The 27,331-nt window shown below is 48.4% G+C and overlaps 10 protein-coding genes across 10 annotated transcripts; 6 read left to right on the top strand and 4 right to left on the bottom strand.

The window, feature by feature from the left end:
* Positions 1-265: 265 nt before the first annotated feature.
* BGZ61DRAFT_540745 (major facilitator superfamily domain-containing protein) lies at positions 266-1,833 on the top strand (the record flags this gene model as incomplete). Its single annotated transcript, XM_046254951.1, has 3 exons — positions 266-387; positions 433-941; positions 995-1,833. The coding sequence occupies 3 exons, from the start codon at positions 266-268 to the stop codon at positions 1,831-1,833; spliced, it is 1,470 nt and encodes a 489-aa protein (XP_046095139.1).
* A 41-nt stretch (positions 1,834-1,874) lies between these two features.
* Positions 1,875-3,177, bottom strand: BGZ61DRAFT_371675 (PrpF protein-domain-containing protein; the record flags this gene model as incomplete). Its single annotated transcript, XM_046242122.1, has 2 exons — positions 1,875-2,726; positions 2,776-3,177. 2 exons carry the CDS (start codon positions 3,175-3,177, stop codon positions 1,875-1,877), a joined length of 1,254 nt encoding a protein of 417 aa, XP_046095140.1.
* A 427-nt stretch (positions 3,178-3,604) lies between these two features.
* BGZ61DRAFT_540747 (fungal-specific transcription factor domain-containing protein) lies at positions 3,605-6,220 on the bottom strand (the record flags this gene model as incomplete). The annotated part of the gene is made up of 5 exons (XM_046254952.1): positions 3,605-4,535; positions 4,580-4,976; positions 5,021-5,542; positions 5,592-6,069; positions 6,119-6,220. The coding sequence occupies 5 exons, from the start codon at positions 6,218-6,220 to the stop codon at positions 3,605-3,607; spliced, it is 2,430 nt and encodes an 809-aa protein (XP_046095141.1).
* A 202-nt stretch (positions 6,221-6,422) lies between these two features.
* Positions 6,423-7,711, top strand: BGZ61DRAFT_523855 (tricarboxylate carrier protein). Its single transcript, XM_046252608.1, has 4 exons — positions 6,423-6,686; positions 6,736-6,888; positions 6,942-7,114; positions 7,167-7,711. The coding sequence occupies exons 1-4, from the start codon at positions 6,537-6,539 to the stop codon at positions 7,639-7,641; spliced, it is 951 nt and encodes a 316-aa protein (XP_046095142.1). The 5' UTR covers positions 6,423-6,536; the 3' UTR covers positions 7,642-7,711.
* A 562-nt stretch (positions 7,712-8,273) lies between these two features.
* On the top strand, positions 8,274-10,008 carry BGZ61DRAFT_540749 (major facilitator superfamily domain-containing protein; the record flags this gene model as incomplete). The annotated part of the gene is made up of 5 exons (XM_046254953.1): positions 8,274-8,527; positions 8,578-8,805; positions 8,861-8,934; positions 8,986-9,410; positions 9,460-10,008. 5 exons carry the CDS (start codon positions 8,274-8,276, stop codon positions 10,006-10,008), a joined length of 1,530 nt encoding a protein of 509 aa, XP_046095143.1.
* Positions 10,009-10,251: 243 nt separating this feature from the next.
* On the bottom strand, positions 10,252-12,624 carry BGZ61DRAFT_568246 (uncharacterized protein; the record flags this gene model as incomplete). The annotated part of the gene is made up of 2 exons (XM_046255997.1): positions 10,252-12,160; positions 12,212-12,624. 2 exons carry the CDS (start codon positions 12,622-12,624, stop codon positions 10,252-10,254), a joined length of 2,322 nt encoding a protein of 773 aa, XP_046095144.1.
* A 1,217-nt stretch (positions 12,625-13,841) lies between these two features.
* Positions 13,842-15,821, top strand: BGZ61DRAFT_594334 (uncharacterized protein). The gene is made up of 3 exons (XM_046256844.1): positions 13,842-14,650; positions 14,712-14,980; positions 15,036-15,821. The coding sequence occupies exons 1-3, from the start codon at positions 13,893-13,895 to the stop codon at positions 15,533-15,535; spliced, it is 1,527 nt and encodes a 508-aa protein (XP_046095145.1). The 5' UTR covers positions 13,842-13,892; the 3' UTR covers positions 15,536-15,821.
* Positions 15,822-19,608: 3,787 nt separating this feature from the next.
* BGZ61DRAFT_466161 (concanavalin A-like lectin/glucanase domain-containing protein) lies at positions 19,609-20,714 on the top strand. The gene has a single exon (XM_046247649.1). It carries the CDS (start codon positions 19,698-19,700, stop codon positions 20,667-20,669), a length of 972 nt encoding a protein of 323 aa, XP_046095146.1. The 5' UTR covers positions 19,609-19,697; the 3' UTR covers positions 20,670-20,714.
* A 205-nt stretch (positions 20,715-20,919) lies between these two features.
* Positions 20,920-22,899, bottom strand: BGZ61DRAFT_568256 (general substrate transporter; the record flags this gene model as incomplete). Its single annotated transcript, XM_046255998.1, has 7 exons — positions 22,737-22,899; positions 22,508-22,669; positions 22,208-22,451; positions 21,714-22,145; positions 21,503-21,659; positions 21,317-21,451; positions 20,920-21,241 (listed from the first exon to the last, which is right to left on the bottom strand). Exons 1-7 carry the CDS (start codon positions 22,863-22,865, stop codon positions 20,920-20,922), a joined length of 1,581 nt encoding a protein of 526 aa, XP_046095147.1. The 5' UTR covers positions 22,866-22,899.
* An 852-nt stretch (positions 22,900-23,751) lies between these two features.
* On the top strand, positions 23,752-25,123 carry BGZ61DRAFT_486432 (uncharacterized protein; the record flags this gene model as incomplete). Its single annotated transcript, XM_046249859.1, has 2 exons — positions 23,752-23,801; positions 23,896-25,123. The coding sequence occupies 2 exons, from the start codon at positions 23,752-23,754 to the stop codon at positions 25,121-25,123; spliced, it is 1,278 nt and encodes a 425-aa protein (XP_046095148.1).
* Positions 25,124-27,331: the final 2,208 nt, after the last annotated feature.

Here is a 27,331-nt window from a genome sequence, read left to right on the forward strand (position 1 = left end):
GGCCGCCGTGACTCGAGTGCTTCGGGAGTTCCAATCCTCTTTAACTATCGCTCACCTCCATCATTCATCGTCGACGGGCTGGGGATTCAGCACGCGATGCGGATACGCTTTGGCGCAATGGGCCCTTGAGAGCGAAGAGGTTGCGATTGCTGCGCCATGATAAACAGGCTGTCGAGTATAACTACAGCGCCCCCTCGCCGTATTCCTGTCGATCAACCACGCATCCTCCTGTTTGCACATAATCGTACCTCCATCCACCGCATCAATGGCAGACAAACTGGCCGCTGAATCAGGTGCCTGGGAGCAGGACCTCGACAATGTTTCTTCTCAAGAAGCGGCCCCAGAGCCGGAATGGACTCAAGCCGAAGAGAAGGCAGCCTTGCGAAAGTTGGTCACTCCCCTATCACCAAAGCCGCCCGCTAACAAACAAAGGCTCGACTTTTTCCTCATGCCCATGCTGGTCGGCGGATTCTTTGTCCTTCAGCTCGACCGCAGCAACATCAGCAACGCCCTGACCGACACGCTCACGACCGATCTCGGCATCACCTCCGACGACGTCAATCTCGGGAGTCAGCTCATGTTGATCGGCATCATCGTCGCGGAAATCCCGTCCAACGTTCTTCTCCAGAAACTGGGCGCTCCCATCTGGCTTACGTTCCAGATGTTCGTCTGGGGCCTCATTGCTCTGACCCAGGCGTGGTGCACCAATATCCATTCCTTCTACGCGACTCGATTCCTGCTCGGCTTGTTTGAGGGTGGTTATATCCCCGGTGCGCAGTATATGCTCGCCCTATTCTATACCCGGAAGGAATTGGCCTCGAGGACTGCGATCTTTTACTTTGGAAACTATTCTGCTACGGCTACGGGGTCCTTGATTGCCGCGGGTGTCCTTCAGATGGCCGGCATCAATGGCCTCTCTGGCTGGCAATGGCTTTTTATCTGTACGTCATGCCACACCAGCACTCCATCTGCCGTCACTGACAGATAATTTTAGTGGAGGGCGCGTTGACTCTTCTCGTATTTGTCTGCTTTGTAGCCTTCCTTCCTCGCAGCCCAGCCCACACAGCTCCCATCCACGGTCGTTGGGACTTTTTTACTGCCCGCGAGCGCATTATTCTTCGATCCCGCGTTGTCGCCGAAGATGAGAGTAAAGGAGAGGATAAAGCTTCAATTACGATAAGCAGTCTACTTGGAGCCGCCGTCAATTACCGACTCTGGCTACATCTGATCCTCAACATTGTCAGTCTTGCCCCGAAAGGTGGATTGCAACCCTACGGACCTACCGTCATCAAGAGCCTCGGCTTCTCCAAGATCCACGCCAACCTTCTCAATGCGGTCAGCAGCTTTCTTGTCATCATCCTCTCATTCCTCATCTCGGTTTGCTCGGACAAGACTCGTCTCCGGGGTCCCTGGTGCATCGTTGCCTTTGTCTGGTCCATCGCCTTTGCGGGTGCGCTGTTCGGCCTGCCACTTGGAACTGAGAAATGGACTCGGTACGCCATCTTCACACTCCTCAGCGGTGGCAATGCCTTATCTCAGGGTCTCAACGACGCTTGGCTGAGCATCAATGCAACCAAATCAAGCCACCGGAGTCTTGGACTTGCTATGGTGGTTATTGGCAGTAACTTGGGAGGACTTGCGGGACAGCAGCTATTCAGATCATCGGATGCGCCGCGGTACACGCGGGCGTTCTTGGCCATCTTGATACTGTATGCGGCATCGATACCAATCACTCTGCTGATAATGTGGGTTTATTGGCGGGATAATAAGAAGGGCAGGGATGAATTTGTTGCGCAGAGTGATGGTAGGATCACCAAGAGATTTGATCTATAGGCCAACCACCGACCGCTTGGATGAGATTTATCTACCACCAATTATACTCCATACTCCTCTACATAATACCGCACTCTTCCTTCAAATAGTCTTCTCGCTGTCCTCGAAACTGCACAGCTCGCTATCTCTCTGTCTTCCTTCATCACAACTCTCACACGAATTGTCCCCTTACTATGGGCAATAACGACTTCCTTCTCCTTGAGTTCATTCGGTCCGTTGGGAGGCGAAGGTGTCCGCTCTGGCGTCGGCAACGCCCAGTTACTCATGAGAGATTTAGCAGAGAGCTCTGCTGGGACTGTCCCGGGAGAGTTCAGCGCCGCAGCAAGGCACACCGCGCCGGTGAGCTGGAGGCTCGGGTGGGGAAGACCCATGGAATAAGCTTGAACGCGGATGTCGGGCATCTCGCCGGTGGTTTGCTGGAATATGGGAGGGTAGATGAGTGCGACTTTTGGCGTTCCCCTGGTTTGTGCTGCGACTTCGACGGTGGAGGCGAGGCCCATAGCCACTGCTCCTTCGCGTCGGATAGACTCTATAAGCGCGTGCTGGGCGTCCGGTGAGGGAAGAGTGTTGAGCAATCCAGAAATGGAGGCAGAGTCGATGAGCACAAAGGGATTCGCGGCGTCGATAAGCGTTACGCGAACACCAAAGGGCGCCATGCCGGGAATTGATGATGGTGGTTCGACACTGAGGGTTTGCTGTTGCTTCCCAGATGGAAATAGCTTGCCTGTCATGCTGCCCGCTGGATCGACAAAGGCGCATTTGACCTCACTCCCGGCAGTGTTAACACCCGGGATGTTGTAGGTGCCATCTTCCTCAAACTCTCCGGCGTCATCAATCTCCACCGTTTCGACGATGATGCGTTTGGTGTTTGTGTTGTAAATTCGAACATCCATCTACTTTTATTAGCTGGTGTTGTAATGGAGCATGCCGTTGGTCTCGTACCTCAGTCTGTCCTGGTCTGGGTTTTACCAATCCTTCTTGTACAGCAAATGGCCCAACACCCGAACTAATATTGCCACACGTTCCCGTAAAGTCCACAGACTCTTTGCCCACTGCGACTTGCGCAAAGGTGAAGTCAACATCAGCATCTGGCCGGTCCGAGGGCGACACGACAGCGACCTTTGATGTTGTCGACGTGCCTCCACCGACGCCATCGATCTGGCGGGGATCATTCCCTCGAGAGCCAAGAGCCGATATTAAATGGGGAGCCCATTCGATTTGGCGTCTAGGCAGGTCTCTCCGGTGCAGGAAAATCCCTTTTGATGTCCCTGCGCGCATGAGGACGCACGGCAGGACGTGGCGTGTAAGGTGCCTGGTCTCAGGCATCTGCTGCTGGATAGCCATGTTGGCAATACGAGGCCATAAACCTTTGAGGTTATCTAGACTCTGATGAGAAGAAGAGGCAAGAAGCTCCTTGGTGAGCTTCCAGGGTATCTGAGTCTGACCAGCAAGGCGATGCATCGAGTGTTGGATATTGGAACCGCCATGCTAGTGTTCCTCGCACCCTATATAAGGTCCATTTCAAGGATCCCGGAGCTGATATGGAGCCATATAATCCTAGAAATATTAACCGCACCATGTTAAGCTGTGAATTGAGCGTCTGATTCGAGCAGAATAGTCGGAGTTTGGCCGCGGGAGTCTTCTTGCTCCACCAAATCTACCCTGCAACTCATGGATCCACCTGACGGGAAGAACGGGAACGACGGGAATAGAGACGGGAGCGGGAAGTACAGCGAAGACGGGAACAGCGGGAATGACGGGAATTCGCCACTCAACCCCCCAGAAACGAGAAACTGTCCAAAGACGAACCGTTAAAGCCAAATAGTGGATCTTCAAGTGATGTCGCCTCGGCATTCGGAGGCCACCATCCTTGTTGCCACTCGTAGGCGTTGTTGTAAGCCTCAGGAGGATGTACACCGCCCGGCATCACCCCGTAGTCTGGGGTCTGGTTTACTATAGGGAAGCCTCCTCTTACAATAGGCTGTATGTTTCCTTGTTGGGGCATGCGCAGTGTCCGGATTTGGTTCGGGGCTTCCTCCGTGTCATCTGCCAGAAGTCTGGTTCCGTTGGCGTCGCTCTCTTGCAAGAAACTCTGGATGATCCCGTCAATATCCATCCAGTCTGAGCCAGGCGAATACCCGGTTCCTATGTTTCCAGCTGTCGCCACATTATGGGTATTTGTAATGAGGTTGGCGCTGTTTGTTTGCTCGATGTTTGAGGTGGATCGGCGAGGGATGGTCCTCCCTGCCAATCGACCAGGTTCATGATCTTGGTCTCGCGGCTTACTCGGCTGGTTCATGTCCAGTGCGTCGCTAGAGACTTCATCCACGGTAACTCCGTGCTTCTTCATCAATCTCTGTATAATCATAGCTGCCTTCTGTACGGCAGAGTTGGTTTCCTTGTTCTCTTGGAAAACCGCCAGGCAAGTAACCAGGTTGGCGTGAGCCATGGAATCTGGGCCGCGTTTGCCTGCAATCCTGCAGTGAATCGTCGCTGCAACGTATGTGGCATACGAAATTAGATACGGCGCACGACGGGTTGAGAAGGCTCTGTGGTAGGCACGGAGAAGGCTGCTGATGCTGGATGCGGCCGAAGCACACTTCATGAGAGAGTCGACTGAGATGGACCGAGAGGTATTGTATAAATGGCCATCGGCCACGAATGGACGATGCAGCAAGATGACTAGCACATGATGCATAGCACTAGCTAGTTAGTAGAGCATATTAAGACGGGAAAAAAGACTTACTGTAAACTGAAGATATGCGGCGGAGGAAATGCAGCACTCTGAGACTTGGATGGGTCAAATTGCAGATGACCGGGCAGCGAATCATGCCATTTGTTCAACTTCAATTGCAGCTTATCCAACATACTGGCCAGCTCCGCAGGGCTCTGGTCGAAACTCCGTTCTGTGTAGATGCAACTGAGTATATCGCTCATGGTAATCGAAAGCTTGCAAAGAAAAGTGAACGTCGACGTGCTGTGCGCCGGAGATCCCGGGTAGTCGGGAGCTGACGTTGAGTACGCGAAAGGCTGCCAGTGTTCAAGCTCCTCGTATGTGTCGAGAAACTTGATGGGCACGAGGGCGTCGGTATCTTTCAAGCTGACCGGGCGGCCTTGGTAGAGGCTCTGAATCTTATCTACCACTGCATAGATGTTAGCTGTGTTGGAAGAAAGAAGAGAAACGTACCGAATGCGCCCCAAAAGACTCGCCGCCGAATTTCGAGGTCTTCGTCCGAGAAGGGGTATTTGTTCGTCACATCAACGTGCATCCCCAAATCGACCAGCATACGAAATGCCAGCCCAGAGTACAACCAAGCAGCGCTTCTTTCATCTCCAAGAGCAAACAGAGAGTTTGTCATCTGCAGCAACGCCTGTATCGTCGTCACATCGCTGCGATCAAGCGAGCCGCCCAGCAACTCGCGAACGCGCTCGCGATACTTCCACCCCGCGGTGCGGACATCGTTGGGATCCTTGCGCACCTCGAGCCGGGGACTGAACTTGGAAGAGCCGAAGTATATGGCGTTGAGGAGGAGCTTTGAGAAGTAGGGCCCGTTGCAGGCCATGTCGCGCATGAAGGCCGGTCGGTAGGTGATGAGGAACGAATGGTGCTGGCGGTTCCAGTGCAGTGAGAGCAGGTGCATGCCTAGGTCGGGATCTACTCCGTCAAAGTCGAGTTTGCCTTGGCGGAAGTTGAGTTGTTCCATCTGGCCTACAGTGGATAAGTCTTGCGATGCTTCTTCTCTGAGCGAAGTACTTACGCTGTCTCGCGGCTTCTGCAACTAACCCTCGCTCAACCCACTCATCCGACATTCGAGGATGATGATCTGCTCCCACAGGTCGGTCTTGGATATTATCCTCAAACAAAGCACTCGTGCGGCCATGGTAGCTTGATACGCCGTTGGCTGAGACTAGGATGCGAGCAACGCTGGCCTCGGAAACACGACTGGGCGCAGCAGAACCCCAAGACTGGTCTCTATCTACATCGTCATCACGACTATTTGGGACATAGCCCTCCGTCCCAGGCGAACTGGGCGTATCGCCTTGCTGAGACAGGGTTGGGCTTGCTTGTCTGCGACTCTCGTCTCTCGCATTATCGCCTGGGTTCTTGCGACGCTTGAAGCGATGGTGTCGCTCCCGACCGGCTTCCTTGGCGACGTCATCAACGGGCTCGTAGACACAATCCCGGTCGTACGTCTTGCAATTGACGCATACTGGCCGCTCGTTGTTGCACTTGATCTGTCGACGATTGTCAATCGAGTCTTGCCGCGGGAGTGGGCGTTCTCACCTTTCTCTTGCGACAGAAGCTGCAGGCCTCCACGGCGCGTCGACGGGAACGTGTCGAAGACCGCGGACGGGAATTGCTCGAGTCACCTTGGTTAGAATCCATTTCCCGTCAAACTCGTACGAATGTTGCTGTTTGCCGTCCAACAGAGAAGACGGGAAGAAGAGTGGCAAAGAAAAGATGCCGCGGGAACAGAACACACCAGCCCATGTACTTGGACTATCCGGATCTGGTTACTGGCAATTTCCCTCTTCCCGTTGTTCCCGTTCTCCAATTTCGAGATGCCGTCTCCAAAACTCGACTCCACATTAATCCCTCGGCTCTTCATTTCGGCTCAGCGATTTGAATCAAGCGTGATGCAACTTCTGACTTCCGAGTGGATTGTCTGGCACTCCTTTTCTTCGACTCCAATCACTCCAACATGACGACCATCGCTGAGCCTCAAGTGCCAGCGGCAGCATCACTGAATCATCAGCCTGTCCCAGCAGCAAAGCCACAGAAGCAGGCCATCAACCCAGCCATCTCGCTTGCATCTGGTGCTGTTGCTGGCGCTGTTGAAGCTACCATTACAGTACAATTCCCAGCGCGTTTTCTATTGCATATTTCTAACCCAAGTTTAGTATCCCTTTGAATTCGCAAAGACACGCACCCAGCTGCATCGCAACGTCGGCGCCGGCACAGTACTCTCCAAGAACCCGTTTTCCGTCATCTCTCAGACTGCGCAACAGGATGGCTTTCGCGCAATTTACACCGGCTGCTCTACGTTAATTATCGTGAGACCTGACCAAATCCATCTTTCTCCGCGCATTCCCTAATGACATGCCAGGGTACCGCATGCAAAGCCGGCGTTCGCTTCTTGACGTTTGACGCAATCAAGAATCAGCTCGTTGACTCAAATGGCAGGCTTTCACCAGGGCGAGGAATTCTCGCTGGCATGATTGCCGGCGCCATCGAGAGTGTTGCCGTTGTGACGCCAACAGAACGAATAAAGACAGCCCTGTAAGTCACAGTCTTAACTTGCTCAACGCATTCACGGGTTGACCTGTCCAAGCATCGACGATGCAAGATCATCTACCAGACGCTACAACGGCGGCATTCATGCCCTCCGTACCATCCTCAGCGAGCGTGGAATTCGCGGCATCTATCGCGGACTATTGTCGACAATGATGAAGCAATCCGCCACATCTGCCGTGCGCATGGGCTCCTACAACATCCTCAAAGAGACTGTTTCCTCTCGAACTAGCACAAAGAACGCCAAGAACCCATTCGTGACATTTGGATTGGGCGCAGTTGCTGGTATTATTACCGTGTATGCTACGCAGCCATTTGACACGATAAAAACGCGCGCCCAGGGTGCCCAAGGCGCCACGACAGTGCAGGCGTTTCGAGGGATTTTGAAGGACGGAGGAATCAGGATGTTTTGGAGTGGCAGCTCTATGAGACTTGGTCGGCTGATCCTTAGTGGTGGAATTGTATTTACAGTGTATGAGAATGTCGCTTCGGTATTGATGGGATTGAAGAGATAGAGTGATATAGAGGAACGTGCAAGAAAAATGTTTGGTGAAATTAAGATATAAATGGTACTTCTTTCAATCACCCACGGTTTCTCATGCCCAGCAATTAATATTATTTGACCGTATTGCTGCTCGCTGTATCGATCTATCTGGCAATCACAATCACTACAACCATTCTCCAGCCATGCCCGGTACTCCTCCTGCAGCGATCAACTTGACTCGTGTTCTGACCCTGCCATCCAATCTCCACCCTGCCATGTAATCATAAGAAAATGAGGAGAATGCGGAGAATCTCCATCGTTCCCGCGGGAGCCATCACTTCGGTACGGGGCCCCGCGCGCCATGGTTCCCCGCGCCTTGGCAGCATCGTGTCTCCCACAAGCCATGAAAAGACCCAGGCCAATCTGCAAAGGGAAAGCAAATCCGCAGTGTGTAGAGGGCGTTGAGTCTAGTGAAGCCATAGTCATGTGGCAAGCTAAACCTTAGTTCCGTAGCCCCGACTTCCCCCAACATTAGAACCTGGAGTCGTCTCTCGTATATAACCTCCCTCGGCCTCCCGGATATTGGACTGTAGAATACTCTTCAGGTTCTCAGCCATAGCCTTCAGAGACTCCCATTATTGGAGCATCCAGCCAACCGCCATCATGACCGCCCCAGATGCGCACACCAACCCGGACTCCGACCGGGCGTCGATGACCAACGAAAAGGCTGAAGACGCGCAATGCATTGAAGTTGTGCCCACCAGAGAGGGCGCCGCTGTTTCGCCTCAGGATATCCAGGCTCGATTCGACCTCTTGCGTCATCTTGGCCCAGAGCGGATGGCTGAACTGAACAAAAGCGTCGTGAAGAAGATTGACTGGCACATGATGCCTTGTGTCACTCTTATGTTCTTGATGAAGTGAGTTGCTCTTATAGCTCTGCTTGACTATACATACTGACCTATTACAGCTACCTTGACCGTATCAACGTGTCCAACGCCCGTCTCGCCGGGCTCCAGGACGACTTGCACATGTCCGACACCGTGTGGAATGCCGGTATATCCACCTTCTATGTGGGATACCTCATCGGCCAACTTCCTGGAAACCTCCTCATGGCTAAGACGAACCCCCGTTGGTTCCTCCCCACTACCATGCTCATATGGAGCGCTGGAACTATTTGCATGCCAGCCATGACGAAGTGAGTCTCGTAAAGATGATATCGATCCTTACTACGGATCGCTAACGATGCTCAGCGGCGTGGGCTTTTGCGTAGTTCGATTCTTCATTGGTCTGGCCGAAGCTCCCTTCTTTCCTGGACTAACACTCAGTAAGTCAACCACCGACCACACTCGCACCGTAGTAAATGCTAACAAACCAGTGACATCCTCCTGGTACACCAAGGAAGAAAGCCCTTTCCGCATGGCCATCTGGCACGCTGGAAATACCATCTCCAATATCATCTCCGGTTTTCTCGCCGCCGGTATCCTTGAGAACATGGACGGTGTCGCTGGCCTTCACGCCTGGCAGTGGTTCTTCCTTATCGAAGGCATAGTGTCAATTATTATCGCACTGGTATCCTACGTCTACCTTCCCTCATGGCCCAACGACACCAAATTCCTCACAGAGGAAGAGCGCGAGATGGCCCAGTACCGTATTCTCGTCTCCAATGGTGGTCGTGATGAGGGTATTGGTGGGACATGGGATGGTGTCAAGGAGGCCGTCAGGGATCCCTTTACCTGGTTCTTCTGTCTTATGCATTTCGCTCTTATAACTGCACAGAGCTTCAAAGACTTTTTGCCTTCGGTATGTCTACAACTGAGCCCGTCCGTGGAGCAGTATCTAACACCTCTAGATTATGGATACCTTTGGCTTCAACAAGATGACCACGTATCTCATCCAAGCACCACCATACGCTATTGCCTACATCGCTGCCTGTCTCATAGCATGGTCATGCGGCCACTTCCAAGAATCAACGTGGCACGTCGTGATCCCTATTATTTTCTCCGCCGCCGGCTGCGGTATCCTCATTGGAACAATCAACATTGCGGCGCGGTACATTGGCATCATACTTCTCATATCTGGCACCTACAGCGGCCTCAACTTGCAGCTTTCCTGGGAGACGACTGTGGTCCCCGCGCCTCGCGCCAAAAAGGCCGCGCTTATTGCCATTGCCAACTGCATCAGCCAGGTCAGCCACTGGTTCAGCCCGTACTTTTATCCGACTAGCCAGGAACCGTTTTACCGTATGGCTGGTGGCCTGCTACTGTTGGGCTGTGCACTGACTATCGTTGCGGCGTTTTTGGTCAAGTGGAGAGCAAAGCGGTTGAACAAGGAGCTGGATGCAACGGAAGGGTGGACCCCAAACTCTGGCTTTGAAAGGGGATGGAGATATAAGCACTGAGTAGTGGCATTTGAATGTGTGTGGCTAGTAAGGACAACGCAGGAGGGATTGAGGTAGTTTGTTTTAAAAAGTCTTCCAACGATAAGGGGGTCTATTTTTGACAACCATTGGCGAAACAAGGGTGTGCCTACGGACAAGGAGACAATACTACCGCTTCCATTCACATATTGACGCCACAATAGCCAAGTCAAGAGGAATAGAAAAGTACACGTCCATGACCCCAACTGGTACGACACAGTTCAATTAGTCTGGAGATGAGGACCTTGGAGGAAATCTATCGTATCCGTGTAGTAAATCTTTGACATCGCGCCGGGGCATTTTGGTGTGGATTCTCTCAGCTAGCTCCATTGCCGAGACTTGTTCAGTTACTGTGCGATTTTTGAGAAAATGTCGTTTCGTGTAGGTGACCGAGACCACCTCCCTTGGATTGGCCCCGTTCTTAATCAATAGACGCGTAAGTAGACAGAATCTGGGCCATGTCATGCGCTGCACATCCATATAGGTAAGGACGACGTGGTGTAAATAGCCGACCTGAAAATAAGGCTTGTGCATGAGGATCGATATCGTGTCAGATTCCTTGCCGCTCGGAATGTCGACTATCACATGCTTCCACTGTGCCGGGTTGGCATCTTTTATGCCGTGGGCAATCATGCGCAATATTTCGGGATTTCCCAACCGGACAGCAGTGGGAATGAGGTTGGTTAAGGAGTCCCAATATGACCCAGGTGGGAGATGATTTAATTGTATAATTGCTCCAGCCTCGATGAGCAACTTAACAACAAACGCCGTCTTCTTTTTCCAGAAGTTCTCATGAGCGAGGGCAGCGGACAAAGGAGGGACGAGGCGATGGTCAGGACCGAATTTGTGGCATCCAGCATCGTTGGGATCTGCACCATTTGCTAGGAGGAACCGAAAAATCCTTGCGAATACAGCATTCTCACTTTCCTTTCCACGGGGGTAAAGAGAGAGCAAGAGAGGTGTAGAACAGACATGGATGTCGTATCCCCGTTCGTCGGTACACCGAGGGCAATGAACATGCTCATGAGGCGGGTTAATGTTTGCCCCAGCGGCGCATAATGCCCAGACTGCGCGTTCGTTGCCTGCCCACGCCGCGTAAGTTAGGGCGGTGATATCCACGCGGTTCGGACCGGAAGTGCGAATGACTTTCGCATTCGGATTAGCTCCGTATTTTAGAAGTGCAAAGAGACACTCATTGTTGGAAGTACGAAGGGCCTGGCTCAATGTCCAAGAAGGACCAAGACCATCGGCAAGACGGCTTGGGTCCGCTCCCTCAGCAACGGCATCCCGGACAAACTTTCCTGGCGTGCCCTGGTTTATGCCGTCAATGTGATAGTCTATATACTCCTGAGCTTCATTATGCATTCGTTGGCGTCGAGCGAAAGATGCTGCAATGAATTCTTCGTCGCGGCGTACAAGCAACGCAACTTTCTTTACTTCCTTGGCAAAGTCCTCGATCCCCCTAAAGGATAATCGGCCCCAAGCCTCTGTGCCGGTGGTATCTGGAAGTTTTTCTTTTAGCATCGAGGACGAGGCATGGCTCATGTTGGGTGAAGGAGATTTCGTGTCCGAAGTTGAATGACTGGACTCTCTGTGTGCAATCTCCTTGACGACTCGCGCCCCGGACTGTGGCGTATTCCAAGCACCAGGAATAATCGGATCTGGATTTTCCGAGAGTCGCCATGAGAGTTTGACCGGAACAGATGGTCGTTGCAGTGGTTGAGAGACTTCGGGCCAAGGTTGAAATGAAGATTTCTTGTGCTCAGTGGCTTGGGGCCGTTGTGGAGGTGGAGCTTCCCTGATGAGCTCGATGAGTGTGGGCAGCGGTCGAGATGAAGATTCCTTACGCTCAGTGACTTCGGGAACCTCTTTGATGGCAGCCAAAACTAAGCTTCCTTGGTCTGTAGCAAACTCGGCAGGGTCAACAAGGGTCTCTTTGTATGTAGATTCGGCATAAGAACTGAGAACTGTCATGTTCTCAATCCACTGTGCAACTCTTGTCCGCCTCCCAGAAGTCGGCACCTTGTTGCGGAGAGAATTTACCCGCGCCAGAATCTCGTCGGTGTTGAATTTGAGGGCCTCGACGTCTGATTTGATGACTTCTGTGTCATCCTTGATATCCTGCTCTGTGGTTCTGTATTATTGTCAGTGGCTAGATAAAATAGCATCCCGAACCATAACGCACATAGATATAGCATGTAGCCCAAGACTGAGAGCCATTGTGTAGGCCTCGAGGCTTTCGCGTAGCTTGGTAATATCTCCTTTGCCAAACATGACCCATTTCGCCGAAGTCCAGACCTTATCGTGGCGGTATTTCTGTATCGTCTGCTCGATCTGCTTTACGACCACAACGCATCCAGTAATGGTGGCATCGACCTGCACGACGAGGGCTTCAGGAAGAGGTCCATCTCGCCGGCGGGCCACTGAGCGAGTCACCGGGTCAAGCACGGCCACCAAGGTCTGCATCTCCTTTGATATCGCATCTAGATCGTCCGCGGAGTCACGGAAATCGCGGGCAAACTGTGACAGGGACAGAGACGCCTTGGCGATGGCACCCGCAAGGGAGAAGGACGCGGTGACGATGGACAAGGGATCCATGCTGGCAAATACGTGAGGCCTAGAGCATATTTCCACGCATCAGGTGCGTGTTCCCGTCTACTTTGAGGTCGTGAGTCGTACTATCGATGGTTGTGTCTAGAATATCTGGCAAAACAACAGGTTGCGAGCGGGGTTGGGAATGAGGCTGTGAGACTGGCCGACTCTGCCTTGTTGGGCCATAACAAACCAGCTTCGAGCTATTCAGCCACAATCTGTGGGTCGTCGATTGGAGTTAGGCTGTCTCGCTCAGTACACACACAATTTGCTGCTCTTCAAAAGCATCAAGGATTGACGTTTTAAGGTGCTCCTTGCCTAAACCGATGTGCTTTCGTTGCGCAAATTATCCCCGGGGGAAGGACTGCAGGTCTTGGGTTTTGGTGGAAGATGAATGAAAGACGAAGCTGCTACACAATTCCTTGATCAATATCCGCATTTTATTGTGTTATTTGCGGTAAGTTAATCTAGATTCAACTTTGCAAAATTCTTTCCACATTTCTTTTTTTGCTTCAGCTTTTTTGTCTTAGTCCAGTGTGGATATTTCTCAACGTCTATTTTACTTGAGTCGGCTTGATACCGTAAATCTACTTAGCGCTTGCTATAGTATAGTCTCGCTGATTATTAGAAAGCTTTTTTATTTGCAACTCCATGTGAGTACATGTGCCTTTATTCGAGGCGTTGAACTTGTTTAAGAGATTATACGCTGGTGCCAGGTGTTGGAGAAATCCTAAACTCTCGAGATGCGACAGATAATTGAGAGAAGTCATAAACAGATCGCAATGCCGCATGCGTGTATTATGAGCCAGATATGACGGGCTCAATGTGAAATGAACTGTGGCATTTCCAAAATCGGCATTTTTTTATGACGACTCTAGGGTAGGTATATTAGGATGTGCATGTGTAGGTAACCTAGACTTGCGCGTGGTGGTAGGGCGGTTCTCGTTCGTGGCGCATGGATTCTAAAGGACGCGATGGGAAGATATGCCTCAGGCATAATTGCAGTAGCTTGGGTAAGCATCAGATTCGGGGCCACGTCTTAGTTTTGCGTAACCTCAAGTTATGCGCACTCGCGCATTTCTGCAACGGGCGCGGCTAACGTGACGTGGCCAGTCAATGGCAACAAATGAAGCAGCACGACTTGCGACTCTCTACTCGACTCCTGAGAAATAAGTTTATATCGGATCACCTGGCGAGCCAGAAAAAAACACATCACCGCGTTATCTACCACGATCACAGGAACCAATTTGTTCATGAGAAATCCATAAGCCGACATGGCCAAGCAAGACCGAAATGCCACGGATGCAGAGGTTCAGCTACGAATCTCGCACTTTATGAAGCAGCCACTAGGGGATGATCCAACGCCCTATGCTCGACATGTTTGGCTTCCTGAGAGTTTGGCACCGGAACAGGACCAAGCAAATGCTGGACCACTCCATTATCTAGCTGAGCCCGCACCTTCAGAACACTCGAATCCTGCTATATCGTCCTCATCATCTTCACCAACCGAAGATGACAGCGATTCGGGATTTTCGCCCATTACTAGTCAGGTTGGATCCGAGTCTGGCCTGAGCGCGTTATCCCCAGAATCAACTACACGTATAGCTGATGAGGCTATAGTGGAGGAATTGATGTCCTGGGCGAGATCCTGGCTGAAAGACCGTCTCTACCCAGACAATGGCCCCAGAGCTTTGGCTGACTCCACGGGTACCCCTTTGGTTGATGAAGGAGGAGGTGCAAGCACTGAGACAAGCTCGAAACGGAGACGGGTTGACAAAGACAGCAGTGAAGGCAACGAAAGCAATAATGGTCATGGAGGTATTCCTGGGAATCACAAGGACGCCGACCATAAGCGTGATAACAACGATGATGCGAAAAACGAACAAGAGGGGGAAGGGGACAAAAGTGTTCGACCGTGTGATAATCTACGACTACTAGCTTGCCCCTTTTACAAGCGAAACCCTCGAAAGTATGGGCAGCCGGAATGGAGAAGCTGCAAAAGTGCGGGCTTTAAAACACTGCACCGGCTCAAGTGAGTATTCTCGGACAATGGGAGATACAATGTGTAGCTTTAGCTTACCTGGAACTTATAGGGAGCATATATACCGCCGCCACAGAAAGCCACGCTATCAGTGCAAGCGATGCCAAGACGATTTTAAGAGAGAAGATGCCCTTGACTTGCATTGCGCACAGCCCGTCGCATGCCAGTCTCGCCCGGCGATAATTCAGAATGGTATCAATGACACCCAGGAGAGAGCAATAAGATCAAGGAAACTCGCCAAGAAGAACGAAACTGAGGAGGAAAAGTGGCGCCGTATGTATGGTGTTATCTTCCCAGATGATACGGATTGCCCCAGTCCATGTGAGTGACCTATAGATTGAGAATCGTGAACTTCGTTCTGACAAATAGTGTCAAGATCACACTCCTGACGAGGAATCGAAAGAATTTGATCTCGTTGAGGAATACCGAAGTTTTCTCGCTCAAGAACTTCCTCCATTGGTCCGAAGACAACTCCCCGATATACTCATGAGCGATCCAGGCAACGAGCTTCGCGAACAGATTGTGTCTATGGTTGGTGTTCTCGCAAATCAACTATATGACACATTTCGAAACGAAGTTGGTCATTCGGTGTCTCAGGACTTTCCACCAACGTCAACGGATCATTCAACAGACGAGTTTCACATGGTCTCGCAATCCATGGAGACCCTGGCAGATCGAGACACCACCCAAGGTCGAGAAGGACCAGAACAAGCAGTGGTGAAGTCTACGCAAATAGACGACTTGAAAGTGCCGCCTGGTTTTCAGGTTGATCCTGTGCACGATGTGGCCTATCATGGCCCTGATTTCGATTGGACAACCTTTTTCCACTTGAACGAGGATATGGATGAGACCAATGTCTTACAAGATGGAGACTAAGAAAGTCGTTCTGTCACATTATCTCACATATATACACGGTATTCAGATAGTGCAGCTGGAGAAATATCTTGTGGGAAATCAATCCGGATGGCCCTTCTTTCACGGGAGTAGCCGACTAGATTAGCTCATCAGAATTGCCCGGGTCCTTGGGACGGACAAGCTATACAATTACGTCTCAAAATGCAACATCGACTCGGATAGCGAAGATGTTAAGGCGCTAGGCAATCCCACATGTCAACCGTTAACGATATTCGACAACTCCGACAATGAACGGCTAGTAACAGACGGGGCGATGGGATGTTTTAAGCAGGTCTTGTTGTCTGAACACGAAGTCTGCAAGTTTTCTGAGGGGTAAAAGTCCCATCTGACTTTTATCCAGGATCAGTTTACGGCTGGAGAGGCTCTTGCGCAACCAGACTACCAAGCACTAGACAAGGGAGAGGAAAATAGTTACGTTGGGTTTTCCATTCAAATCGGCCTCGGTGTTTGACCTTGTAGGAAGATTACCGACAAAAAATCGCCAAGACAGTGCGCAAGCTTCTAGCGGGGTGACACGAGCATTGCGCGATATCATTCCCAAGTTATAGCCTGACTCTGATGATACGATTTAAGACCGAAATGAGATAGGGGTGTCACCACCTCTACGATAATGAAGTTGAGTAATATAAGGGATTTCCCGGTGATCTGCCGGATCTGGTGATTCGCCGGACTTACACCAACTTGCATTCCAGACATCAATCTATAATAGCTCCACAGCCGCAGTCCCAAATCTTCCAAAATTAAACACATAATGAAAATGCAACTATAAGATATGTCTCAGTCTATTTCGCAGTCATCAAGCCATCGTGGTCGCTTGCTATTCCGCTGCGGCCGCCCGGTACCCCGAAATGCGACTACCATCTCCCGATCACTCTCAACAGCTAGACAGGGTCTTTTCGGACGAGCGGTACGGATTGGAGTGGTCGCTGCCTTCCCTTTTCGGTTGTCTTTTGGTAGATCTAGGGCCTGTGATGCTACCGGCGGCTCTGGTATGAGTGGAAGAGCGACGATTATCTCGTCTCGAACGTCCGGACTCTTCTCGCGGCCTTCAGAAGCCACCCGTCGTTCATGTTGCATTTCATGTGCCATTTCCAGATTGCGACGCTTAAGTTCTTGTCGAATCTGTCGATTGGTCTCCTTCTCTTGCTGCCTGGCCTCCCTTACCTGCCGTTTTCTCTCTATTTCCGCCTCTCGTTGCCTCCTCTTCTCCAGAGCGAGAGCTTTTTGCTCCGCCGCCTTCTGCTGTCGCTGAGCCTTTTACGATTCCTTCTGCAGAACCTCCTCTTTCTTTTGGGCGTCCATCGCCGCTTTCTTTAGGCGGGCTTGAGCGACTTTTGCTGGGCTAAACACCTGAGCTGAATTTGGATCTGTACGATCAAAGAGCAGATCTTTCAGAGCTTTACCGCGCTGTCTGCGCTTCTTTTCTTGGCTAATTGTCTCGCGGAGTCCTTGATTCTCATATCGAAGCAGTTCAACCTCAGATTGCAGGCTTTCGAGGGTGTTCTTCAGCTTTCGGCTGTTGCGGTCAGCATCGATAGAGGATTTGTCGACTACTTTGTCAATAAGTCGGCGTAAATCTCGGGCCGTAGGTTGCTGAAGGGCTAGTGATTCTACCGAGTCGCTACCCGTATTCGAACCATCATCTTTTTTCTCAGTGATCTGCGATAGGACCACTTCTGGGTCAAAAGGCAGGAGACCAGTCCGTTTCCACCCACTCGCAATGTTCTCGGAAGAGAAGGAAGTCTCAAATGCGTTCCAAAATAAAGTCCAGAACTCACGTTTCGATAGGCCAATAAGGCCTTGTGTTTTTGCTGTCCACTGGATAAGCTGATTTGAATATGCGGTCGAAAGGGGGCTGAATAGCGACACGTCCAAGGGTTGCAGCCGATGCGTGGAATAGGGGGGAAACACCGCAACGATAATCCGGTGCTGGTCACACCACTCCAGAAAGTCCATATTAACATGGCTAGAGTGGCCGTCGGTAATAAGAAGGCGATAATCACGACCGTTTCGAGCTTTTGCCTTAGTAAAGCGATCGAAAACACCGACGAGCCACTCTTTTCCAAGCTCGTGATTTGTCCACCCCGTTTCTGAGGTGGTAAAGAAGGCTGATTGATGTTCTGGGTCAAATTCATTGAGCCAAGAGTCCTGGACTTGTCCTGGTTTGCCTTGATAGATGAGGAATGGGGGCAGCGATGTCATATCCTGGCTGATGCACGCCAGGAACGTAATCCAAGATCGATTACCATCTTGCGACGCACCGAGCAATTTGCCTTGCTTTTTGACGTTAATGGAAAATACTCTCTTCGTTCGATTGATCACACCCAAGAGAAATCCTTTCTCATCCGCGTTATACGTGTTGCAGGGTAGGATGTTATATTTCTCGATTTTTATGCGGATCTTCCACTGTCAGTTGTGAAAGGGAAGCTTCGTGCATTGGCTTACAAGCTCAAAATAAGCCCTATACCTAGAGGCATTATCGGCTCTCTTTCGCGCGATGTCCAACCCGTCGAACCATATACAACCTAACTCATCTCGATTGCGTCGAACGAAGCTGTACGGCCAGTCCTTTCCGACCTCGATTTTGGCGATATCCTGGGCGAAGTTCTTTATCATAGGTAAGGTAGGGGGAATTCCACGCGATGAAAGCTTATGAATATAAGCGATAAGATCCCGTTCTTGTTGTTTTAATAGATGTGACTTATACAAACTGTCGGCATCTCGTCTTGACCGCTGTTTGCCTTGATGTCGGCGTCGCAAGGTCGTCTCGTCGCAATTGAAACGCCGTGCAGTCTCAGCATAATTAACTGATTCCGACGATTTCAGGAAATCAAGGGCCTCATCAATCGGCGCCATGGTTGTTGAGTAATTGTCGATTGATGTCGAGTGTGCGAAGTGGCGGTGATCCGGCGGATCACCAGATCCGGCAGATCACCGGGAAATCCCTTAACTCTTGCATCTAGAGCCGGAGTTGAACCGAAAGTATGCAAACGCACCGGCTTTTCTTCCCACGACCCCTTAGCCAAGGTCCTCACTTGGACCGGATATATCCGAACCTTATCTCAAGAGGTTAACCCAGTATCCTTGTGGCAATATCCGGCATCGCGTCACTTTGCCGGCTAAAGTTGCAAGGGGCGGGGGGAAGCTAAATACGAGACGGAACCGGGTTGCCCGGCTCGTCTCTGTAACATTGGGTCCGGAACTTATTCTTCCTTTCGGCTAAATTTGATCATCGCATGTGTATGGCTAACGACTTCGAATGATTCTCGTTCAAGCGTGTCTAAACTTTGCATTATACGACGTTCCAATGGCGGCCCGAAAGGAAAACCGGTAGATCTCTCCGAGACCTTCATTAGGCAAGATTTCCAGGAGGGGCAGCAACCTAGACGAGAAAATGCCACCTATGACGAAGGCTCCCGTGGAATATATAACATGTCCAGTTTCGCCTTGACTGTCGACTCTACGCTCGCAGGTAATCACATAACCAAAGATGAAGGCCTCTACTATTTTATCAACCATAGTCTCGTCCGTTTCTTTGGTCGTCACGGCCGCGGAACTCACAAGCCGAGCCGACACATTCAACAACCCTATTATTTACTCCGATTTCCCAGACAATGATGTGTTCCTCGGACCAGACGACAAGTACTACTTTTCCGCCTCAAACTTCCACTATAGTCCCGGAGCACCGATACTGCGATCAAACGACCTCATCAACTGGGACCTCATCGGCCACTCGATTCCTCGACTCAACTTTGGAGATGGTTATGATCTTCCAGCCAATAGCAATCAGCGTGCTTACCGGGCAGGAACCTGGGCTTCATCTCTGAGATACCGCAAGAGTAACGGGCTGTGGTACTGGATCGGCTGCGCCAACTTTTACTACACGTGGGTCTTCACGGCGCCGTCGCCTCAAGGGCCATGGACGAACAGAGGAAATCTGGGAGGGGGTGTCTGCTACTACGACAATGGCATCCTGATTGACGACGACGACACCATGTACGTCGTGTACGGGTCCAATGATGTCCGAGTGGCGCAGCTCTCAAACGACGGTCTCAGCCAGGTCAAGTCCCAGACTGTTTTCACCAACACGAACATCAGCGTGGACGGTCTAGAAGGCAATCGAATGTACAAGATCAACGGCCTGTATTACATCCTCGACGACAACCCCGGCGGCGCCCAGACCTGGATCTGGAAGTCGAAAACCCCGTGGGGTCCTTACGAGTCTAAACTTCTCCTCGACCGCATCACGGGGCCTCTGGCAGGCGGCAACTCTCCTCACCAAGGCAGTCTCGTCAAAGCTCCCGATGGAAAGTGGTACTTTATGTCTTTTACCTGGGCGTATCCGGCAGGCCGGCTTCCAGTCCTTGCCCCTATTCGCTGGGGTGACGATGGGTTTCCAATCTTCGTGGAGGGTGCAAACGGCGGATGGGGAGCTTCCTATCCATTGCCACTCCCGGACAAAACTGGGACCACGAAGAACTGGGAAAGAACGGATCTCTTCAAGGGAACTTCTCTTGATGTTTCGTGGGAGTGGAATCACAATCCCGACGTCAACTCCTTCACAGTCAACAACGGCTTGACCTTGCGCACCGCTAGCGTCACCACCGATATCTACTCAGCGAGGAACACCCTTTCCCACAGAACGCATGGCCCACACCCAGTGGGTACCATCAAACTTGATTTTTCCAACATGAAGGATGGAGATCGCGCTGGTTTATCGGCATTCCGTGACCAGAGCGCCTACATTGGCATTCATCGATCCGGTGGCAAGTTTATACTTGCTGCAAAGCACGGCATGATCATCGACGAATGGTCTGCTGAGACCAAGAGTCTGGGAGAAGTCAAGGCCACTGCGGCTGTGCCCAACGGCACTACAAAGGTGTGGTTGAAGGTGGACATGGACACGAGCCCCACGGGTACTGGCAATGCAGTCTTCTCGTACAGCTGGGATGGAGTCAAGTATGAGAATCTTGGACCGACGTACAAGTTGTACAATGGCTGGGCCTTCTTTATTGCCTATCGTTTCGGGATCTTTAACTATGCTGAAACAGCTTTGGGGGGTTCGGTCAAAGTGGAGTCCTTTACTGCTGCATAGGTCTGGACTTATGTTTCATGGTTAATAGCTTGTATCCGACCGGGCTTTAGCTTCATCGATGTAATACGCAGAACTCTATAAGGATGACATAATGATCGTAACGACGCAACTGAGAGGCATACAACAACTTGACTACCATACTCACAACCAGGCGTACGCTGATTCCCCCCGAGAGTCTTACACCAACGTCGAAACCGCGCCACCTCGACACATTGCGCAGAAGCAACATTGCAGAATTAGCAATGCTAGCTCAAGCAGGCTTACGGTGCGGCGTACCATAATTGCCTGTGCATTGAGTACCCTTAAACTTTCTTGCCGGGATTCTGCGCTCAAACAATTCATCCAGCTGCCCGTAGCTTCGCCCGGTGACATCGGGAATCCAGAGGTAAATCAACACGATGCAAACAAGCCCGATTCCGAAAAACATGTATCCAGTTTGGGCTCCAATAGCCTCCAGCTCAATTGGAATCACAATGTTAGTCACTGTTCCAATGACGGCGTTGCAGCCGACGGCCAGAGTAGCTGTCTTGGCACGGAGTCTGGCTGATGCGCTTTCTGCAGTGTATGACCATCTGCGAGTGAGTATTGTAGTCAGTAAACTGCACGTCTTGTATCACGATGAAGTACGAGTTCGCGGGCTTACTCACCCCGCAACACCAGGGCCGATGGTCACGGCCGCATTAAAGAGCGCAACAAAAGTAACGAGAACTGCACCAGCGGAAGCCGTGTTGTTGCCGTGATCCGCAGTGTCGATGACACCGATACCAACTATACGTGAACAACTCAGCCGAGGGTCAGATTTTTTAAGTCGGGGATGGAACTTACGCATGGACAGAGTGATTCCGATAACACCCCAGAAAACCAGATGCCATCGCCCAACAGTCCTCAGCTCGATCAGGGAAAAGGCAAAGATGGCTGCTCCCAGTCCCACGCAAGAGACGACGACACTTCCAAGCAGTGCATTCGACAATCCTGCTATCGTGAAGAAATCTGAGGAGAAGGGTATCAGCCATTTGCGTAAGAGTGATGATAGCACGAACTTACAAGCAGAATACGACTGGACGAGTTGGTTGCCGACAAGTTGCTGAGCCAAAGACGGAAAAAGGGCAGCAAATGTGCGTCTGAGATTTGGACCACGTAAACACTCAAGATACGAAGCATCGCTCGAAGATTCCTTGTCCTCGATTTCCTTCAATACCGTGTATTGTAGCTCATTCGTGAGGCGCGTAATCTCCTCGTCGGATTTCGTTGGGTGCAGACGCTTCAGACTTGCTTGGGCATCTTTGACCCGATGTTGAAGGATCAACCAGTATGGTGACTCGGGCATCATGAGCGCCATGCCGATCAAGGAAATCGTCGGGGTGGCTAGACCGACATAGAGTGGCACTCTCCACCCGCGATTATCAAAAGGGTCAGAACCCCAGGTTTGGTTTGCGACGTAAGTGACGATGTTTCCGATCATCGCACCCAGAGACACTAGCAGGTGAATCAAAAGGCTGTTGGTGATTTGGGGATGCAAGGAAGCTTACGGTTGAAACTAAACAGGCCGAGAGAGATTCCTCTGATCTCACACGGCGCAATCTCAGCGATATATGTCGGTACAGCAACTTGCATCATGCCCGTGGCCGTCCCCATCATAATCTTTGCGCCAGTGTAGTCGTTCTTATTCTTTGACAGGATCTCCACCATGACGCCGAGGTATATGTTCAACACCATGAGATAGATGCACTTGATACGGCCAAAACGGTCTGCAAACCAACCGGCAAAGAGTTGTCCCAGAAGCTGCCTAGCAGGTGAACATTAGCTTTACCGCAAATTGCAAGACCATGAACAATGACATGCATGAGACCAAAGAGTCCAGCCCAGAGGGAGAGCGTAGTGGCCGCCACTGTGTAGCTCTCAGTCTCGGAATCATACGATCCCATCGTGTTGCAGAAGGCTTGGACGCCGACTAGCGCACCGAGTAAGACATATTCTAATCCAAGAATGATGCCGTTTGTCTACGCAAGTACACTTGATAAGCAATGAGACGATGGACTGGAAGAATGCAATCGCGCGAACACTGACCTGGACGACGAGAATGACTGCGCACGTCTTGACGTTGTCCTGAATGACCGCCCATGGACTGCGGGCCTCGGCGAGTGTATCTTGCTGCGCCTGGAGAAATGCGTCTCTGTTGATTGCAATTCCCGGCATCGGCTCTTTAGACTCCTCAATATGATTGAAAAACTCCGGATTCTTCATGTCAAGAATCTTCATCATGGTGCCAATGATTGGCTTTGACGCGTGTCTTTATCGTGTTCTGAAACAGCATAGTGGAGTACGTAGGCATAGGAGGCTTAGACGAAGGATCATCCAAGGTTTGCGCCTGGACATGGTGACGGAGCATTTACATATCACGCCAAGAGAGACATGACTACCCAATTAGTTTTAAATATGGGGTAAAACATCAGACTTTCTAGGCCTGGGAGAGGAAGCACATCGCCGAAGCTGTATTCGTGTCATTCAGCGGTTGCTCTCGGCCGATGCTCTCGGCCAGTTATTAGCGTAAATCCAGTGGTATTATGAGACGAAACTCAAGCGACACATGCCATACCCCAGATTGCCGCTTTTAAGGCCTCTTTGCGGGACTGTACGGTCGCATGTCGGGAGTAGGTGGACTGCTAGGGAGCACAAGAAGAGGCTGAAGGAGAGCTCGGATCGTCATGTCTCCACAATAACTGGAACAAGACCGCAAGCCCTAAGTACAGCTGCCAAATATGACCCGCACTGACTAGTGTCCATTGCTACAGTGAGGGCGGTTGGGCTGGTGGAGTTGATGGGATAGGGAACGGGGCAAGCGGGCAGATGGGATCAGCTGGGAGGACGAGCTTCTTAGGATGATGCTGGTGAAATTGAAGAGACAGATTGAGGTTTGAGAGAAGCGCCTTAAATACAGAACATAGAGGAGGTTCTAGAGTGGGTTTGAGGTCGGGTGAGGTGGAATTGTGGTGCCGAGTGCCACCATAAAAACCGTGGGTTGAAACTGCTTGCCGACTTGGGCTACAATTTCGTGCCTGATTGAATACCTGGGTACAAGTAGATGACCAAGAGTGTGCCCAATGGCCCCAATCAGCTGAGAAGGAGCCTTCTGTGGGCTGTTGCGTCTAGTCGTCGAGACTGCAGATGGAATGTATGCATAGTTCCTCATCTGACTGAACACCATTCTCTGGCTAATGTTGCCTAGTTTCCTCATTGCAAGCCTATGTATCAATGTCCTACACAACAGCGATGTATCCTCTATTGAGGAACTTAGGCAAACCCTCGGTGTGCTAGTACGAACTTGTAAAGAAACAGGCAAGCAAAGGACTGAGCTACTCCGCAACATCTACGCCAAGACGATGGAACGCATCAATCGGCAACCAGGGAACCTCGCCAAAAGGGTTTTGCTATGGGTCTTGTGCGCAAGAAGACCAATGAGCTGCGATGAAATGCAGGATGCTCTTGCATGTCAGCCAGACCGATGGAATGAAGAAAAGAGCGAATGGGATGCATCCCACATTTCCGAGGATAAGATTCTATCCGCCTGCCTAGGTCTCATCACCATGGATACTGGGTATGTCCGCCTTTCTCATCATACTGCCTATGAATTCTTCGCCTCTGTCAGAGAGCAGGAATTCCCGGGGGCGGATGACGAGATCACAAAAGTATGTTTGGCATATCTCTCTGCTTACAGGGATCGACCGTACGTTCCTCGCCCGCTCTTGTTTGGCTTTGGTGCTCCCCGACATTCACCGGCGTCATATTGGAGATGCGAATTTTACCGATATGCGGTATTCAATTGGGGCGACCATGCTCGGAACGCTTCCACTTGCCAAGATCTCCTTGACAACTTCCTCAAAGACCCAGCCAATGTAGATGCAATCTCTGAAATCCTCGATCACTCGCTGCACCAACTGCGATCTGGGCCTCTGTCCCATCCGGAAGAGAGAACGACCAAGTTACACTGGATCGCCTATTTCGGCCTTGAGCAAGCCTGTCTTCGCCTGATTCGTAAAAATAAGTTCCCCTTCCAGCGAGAGTGGAAGAAGATGGTAAACCACGCTGCATCATCGAAGAAAATGACACCGCTTCACTATGCTGTCCTCGAAGGCCATGTTTCTGTGGCGAAGCTGTTGATCAAACATGGCGCTTCCGTCAATGCAGTGAACAGGAATCTGAAGACTGCTCTTGATCTAGCAGGTGATCCGGACGATACGAACACAGACCTCATAAACCTACTGGAAAAGCACGGTGGCCAAGGATTTGAAAGCCCCAAGTCAAAATTCAGACACAACGTGGAAATGGCTATCACGATGTACCGTCTGGTGAGGAGAATAATGTGGTATATGAGTGAATTCCGCAGATTTGATGCGGAAAGGGAAGAGGAACAAAGGAAGACGTCAAGAGCAGGCGAAGTAGAACAACAAGATTAAAACTAACAGTCTCCTCCCATGAGGAAAGTTTTCATGCAATTTGAAACATCAGCTGGACAGCTACAATACTCTCATTATTGTCTCAGGCAAAAGGAATAGAATCGACCCCTCAAGAAAATTCCAAAGCTCATATCCACGCTGCGGGAGCCTGCTGAGATGACTGGAGAAATTACCGGTTTTGGGGATGAGCGAATATCCCAGACAATGAAGGGACTGAAAATTCTCAACCTTGAACATGGAATACCTTACGTTGATGAATAAAAACGCAATAAAGCATCAAATCAATTGAAACCAACAAGTATGCTTTTCTCTAGCACTTACGGCAGCTATCTGATGAGTTGTTATATAATGACCAGTTGAGCCGCATGTTCTACAACGCCGACAACGGCTAGCCTTCTGCCGTGCCGATCTGCTTTGACTACTACTCCTCAATGTTTAGAGTGCATCTAGGTATATAGAATGATATATTTAGTTTTTTTTTTAGCTTTATTTAATATTATTAAATAGATTAAAGCTATATAGTGATTTTAAATAGTAAAAATAAATAATAAATATTATATTTAGTACTAGAAGAAATAGTAGCTAAATAATAAGATTATTATTTATTAATTTCTACTTAAAGCTTTTATTTAACTTTTTTAACTTTAATTTTATTATTTATAATTAATAATCTTAAAATAATAATTTTATTTTAAATAATAAAATATAAAAGAAATTAATATCTTTTATTATTAAGAAATTAATTTCTTTTTTAATATTTGTTTTATTTTAATAAATTTTATTTAAATAATTTATTATTATATTAATTACTAATAACTATAAGATTTTTATTATAATATACTTAATAAGTAAGTAAGTTAAATAAATAAATAAGCTACTTTTTTTTACTTTTTTAAATAGAAATTATAATAAAAATACTATAAGTTATTTAATTAATTTAAATTACTTATTATATATATAGATATTAAGCTTATATAGCTATTTACTTAGAAATCTAACTTTATAATTTTTAAAGCTAATTTATTCTACTATATTATAAAGTAGACTTTATATTATCTTAATAATTTCTATTTTTATTTTTTACTTACTTTTAATTTAAGCTTTTAATAGCTTTAAATATATTTTTATTTTTATATTTCTTAAAGCTTAAAAATTTAAAGTTTACTTAAGGCTTTTTTAGGCTTTATAAAAAGGCTTTTTTTTTGTTTTTTTTTTTTGTTTTTTTTTATTATTATTTTTCTACTACTTTTACTAGAGCTATTTTTTATAAGTTTCTTTTATTTCTTTTTTATAATTTCTATATTATTATTAGATGTTTATTAATTTATAAAAAGTAATTTTTTTATTTTTATTTTTTATTTAGTTACTATTTTAATTATATTTTAATTTTACTATAATATTTTTTTATTTAATTTTTAAAAAGTAAAAGATAAAAGCTATAGCTTATTACTATAAAAAAGCTATTTAAAAATAAATTAAGAAGAAAGCTTTTAATAAAGCTATTATAGCTACTATAACTTTTTTTATTAATAAAAAGAAAAAAAAGTAAAAAAAGAAAAAGAAGGTTATTATTACTTCTTTTAAGTAATCTTTTAGTAATATTACTATAAGTATATTTAAGAATTTAAAGAGATTTAAATTTAATATCTTTTTATCTTATATTATTCTTTTTTATAAAGTAACTTTTATTTATATTTTAAATAATTTAAATAGTTACTTATATATTATTATTAAGATTTTATTTATTTTTTATTTATTTTTTATACTTTTTATTTCTTTTATAAAGCTATTACTAATTTAAATTATATAAGTTAAATTATCTTACTATATTAAATTACTACTATAAATACTATATATTTATTATATAGAATAATTATATATTTTCCTCTTCTAACTTAAATATCTATTTATAAATAAATTTAAAAAAAATATAGTAAATTTTAAATAATAATTTCTATTAATTCTTAAGTTATACTTTTAATAGAAAAATAAATTTAAAGCTACTTATAAAAACCTCTTTTTCTAATTAATTTAATAGCTATAATAGTAAATTTTTCTTACTTATTTAGTATAAGTTAAATAGTATTTCTAGCAATACTATTTTCTAATTAGCTATATATAGATTATACTAGCTAATTGCCTCTATTAATAAAAAATAAATATAATATTAATATTAATAATCTAACTTTTTTATAAATTAACTTTATT

The sequence above is a fragment of the Ilyonectria robusta genome, assembly GCF_021365365.1.
Source record: "Ilyonectria robusta strain PMI_751 chromosome Unknown BGZ61scaffold_47, whole genome shotgun sequence".
Lineage (NCBI taxonomy): Eukaryota > Fungi > Ascomycota > Sordariomycetes > Hypocreales > Nectriaceae > Ilyonectria > Ilyonectria robusta.

What these genes read in the sequence shown, in the direction of transcription:
- BGZ61DRAFT_523855 (XM_046252608.1), top strand. Translation starts at nt 6,537, where the DNA reads ATGACGACCATCGCTGAGCCTCAAGTGCCAGCGGCAGCATCACTGAAT. An exon ending in CTGTTGAAGCTACCATTACA is followed by an intron (nt 6,687 to 6,735) that starts GTACAATTCCCA and finishes ACCCAAGTTTAG; the next exon opens with TATCCCTTTGAATTCGCAAA. An exon ending in GAACGAATAAAGACAGCCCT is followed by an intron (nt 7,115 to 7,166) that starts GTAAGTCACAGT and finishes GACCTGTCCAAG; the next exon opens with CATCGACGATGCAAGATCAT.
- BGZ61DRAFT_594334 (XM_046256844.1), top strand. Translation starts at nt 13,893, where the DNA reads ATGGCCAAGCAAGACCGAAATGCCACGGATGCAGAGGTTCAGCTACGA. An exon ending in AAAACACTGCACCGGCTCAA is followed by an intron (nt 14,651 to 14,711) that starts GTGAGTATTCTC and finishes TGGAACTTATAG; the next exon opens with GGAGCATATATACCGCCGCC. An exon ending in TACGGATTGCCCCAGTCCAT is followed by an intron (nt 14,981 to 15,035) that starts GTGAGTGACCTA and finishes AATAGTGTCAAG; the next exon opens with ATCACACTCCTGACGAGGAA.
- BGZ61DRAFT_466161 (XM_046247649.1), top strand. Translation starts at nt 19,698, where the DNA reads ATGTACAAGATCAACGGCCTGTATTACATCCTCGACGACAACCCCGGC.